This window comes from Tupaia chinensis, unplaced genomic scaffold (genome assembly GCF_000334495.1).
Source record: "Tupaia chinensis unplaced genomic scaffold, TupChi_1.0 Scaffold000394_1, whole genome shotgun sequence".
NCBI lineage: Eukaryota > Metazoa > Chordata > Mammalia > Scandentia > Tupaiidae > Tupaia > Tupaia belangeri.
In genome coordinates, this window is record NW_006159896.1 from 1,305,773 (window position 1) to 1,306,708 (window position 936).

At 58.8% G+C, this 936-nt stretch overlaps 1 protein-coding gene across 2 annotated transcripts in view; it reads right to left on the reverse strand.

Moving 5' to 3' along the window:
• Nucleotides 1–525, reverse strand: part of ODF2 (outer dense fiber of sperm tails 2) — a 57,360-nt gene extending 56,835 nt beyond the window's left edge. Inside the window, exon 1 of one of the 2 annotated variants that reach the window (XM_006154000.3) lies at nt 456–525. Coding sequence is in view for 1 of the 2 variants with exons in the window: in XM_014589988.2 (XP_014445474.1) it covers nt 456–487 (32 nt within the window). In the remaining variant the exon portion in view is untranslated. The remainder of the gene's footprint in view (nt 1–455) is intronic. The other variant, XM_014589988.2, reaches the window with a different exon arrangement.
• Between the last annotated feature and the right edge of the window lie 411 nt (nt 526–936).

Here is a 936-nt window from a genome sequence, read left to right on the forward strand (position 1 = left end):
CATTGGCCAGTTCAAACCCCCCCGGGAGCCGCTCGGGTTTCGCCATTTAGGCCCAGCCCCTTGCGTCACAGAGATGCCCCGCCCCGCCAGAAGCGCCGCCCACTTCCGGGCCACGCGCCTCGTCGCCATGGACACGCGTGACGCCTCCAGCGGGCCTAGTCTGGTCTAGCCAGACTAGTTCAAGCTCTGGCCTCCCCTCCGCCATTTTTACCCTCCCATGGTCCAACCCGGTTCCCTTAACTCCAAGGAGCACCAAAGCTCCACCGCGCTCCCTTTGGGACCCGCGAGGAAGCCAGGCTCCAACAGGGCCCACAGGACAAGGCAGTGGCCGGGCTGCGAACTCAGCCTGTCCCTTGCTAGTACGGACGAGGAGCAGCCTCTGCACCCCACCACGCCCCCACTCCCCATGTCGCCCCTCTTTACCCTGCACACCGTGTGCCGCCTTGTGTACAGACCTACTCTGATGAGGTTCTCGCTGGGCCGCCATCTTCTCAACAATGCGCAGCCAATCATGGGGGCCCGTCACGTGGCCCTCCAGGACGCCCTGGAATTCTGGGAGACTTTCTTCCTTGACCTCCTGATATCCAGCAATCTTCCCAGCACCTCAGCCAGACACCCCCAAGGCCATACAACCATACAGCTGTAGCATCTGATTTTTTTTTTTCTTTTTTTGGAGAGGTTTTTGCTATAGACTGCACGGTCGCCAGAATGACAGAGAGAGAGAGAGATAGAAAGCGGGAAATCACCCCCCAGGGGGGATGGCCACGCCGCAATCCCTTCTCCATTCTTCTCCCGGGATCTTGGGCACGCGAACACACGCGCCCGGTGTGAGTTTAAGCCGCTGGGTCCAGGACTTGAACCACAGTCAACTACATGGGAGTTCAGTGACATGGCCATTACACTAACTGCTGGTCCCCTGATTTTTTTTTTTTTTTT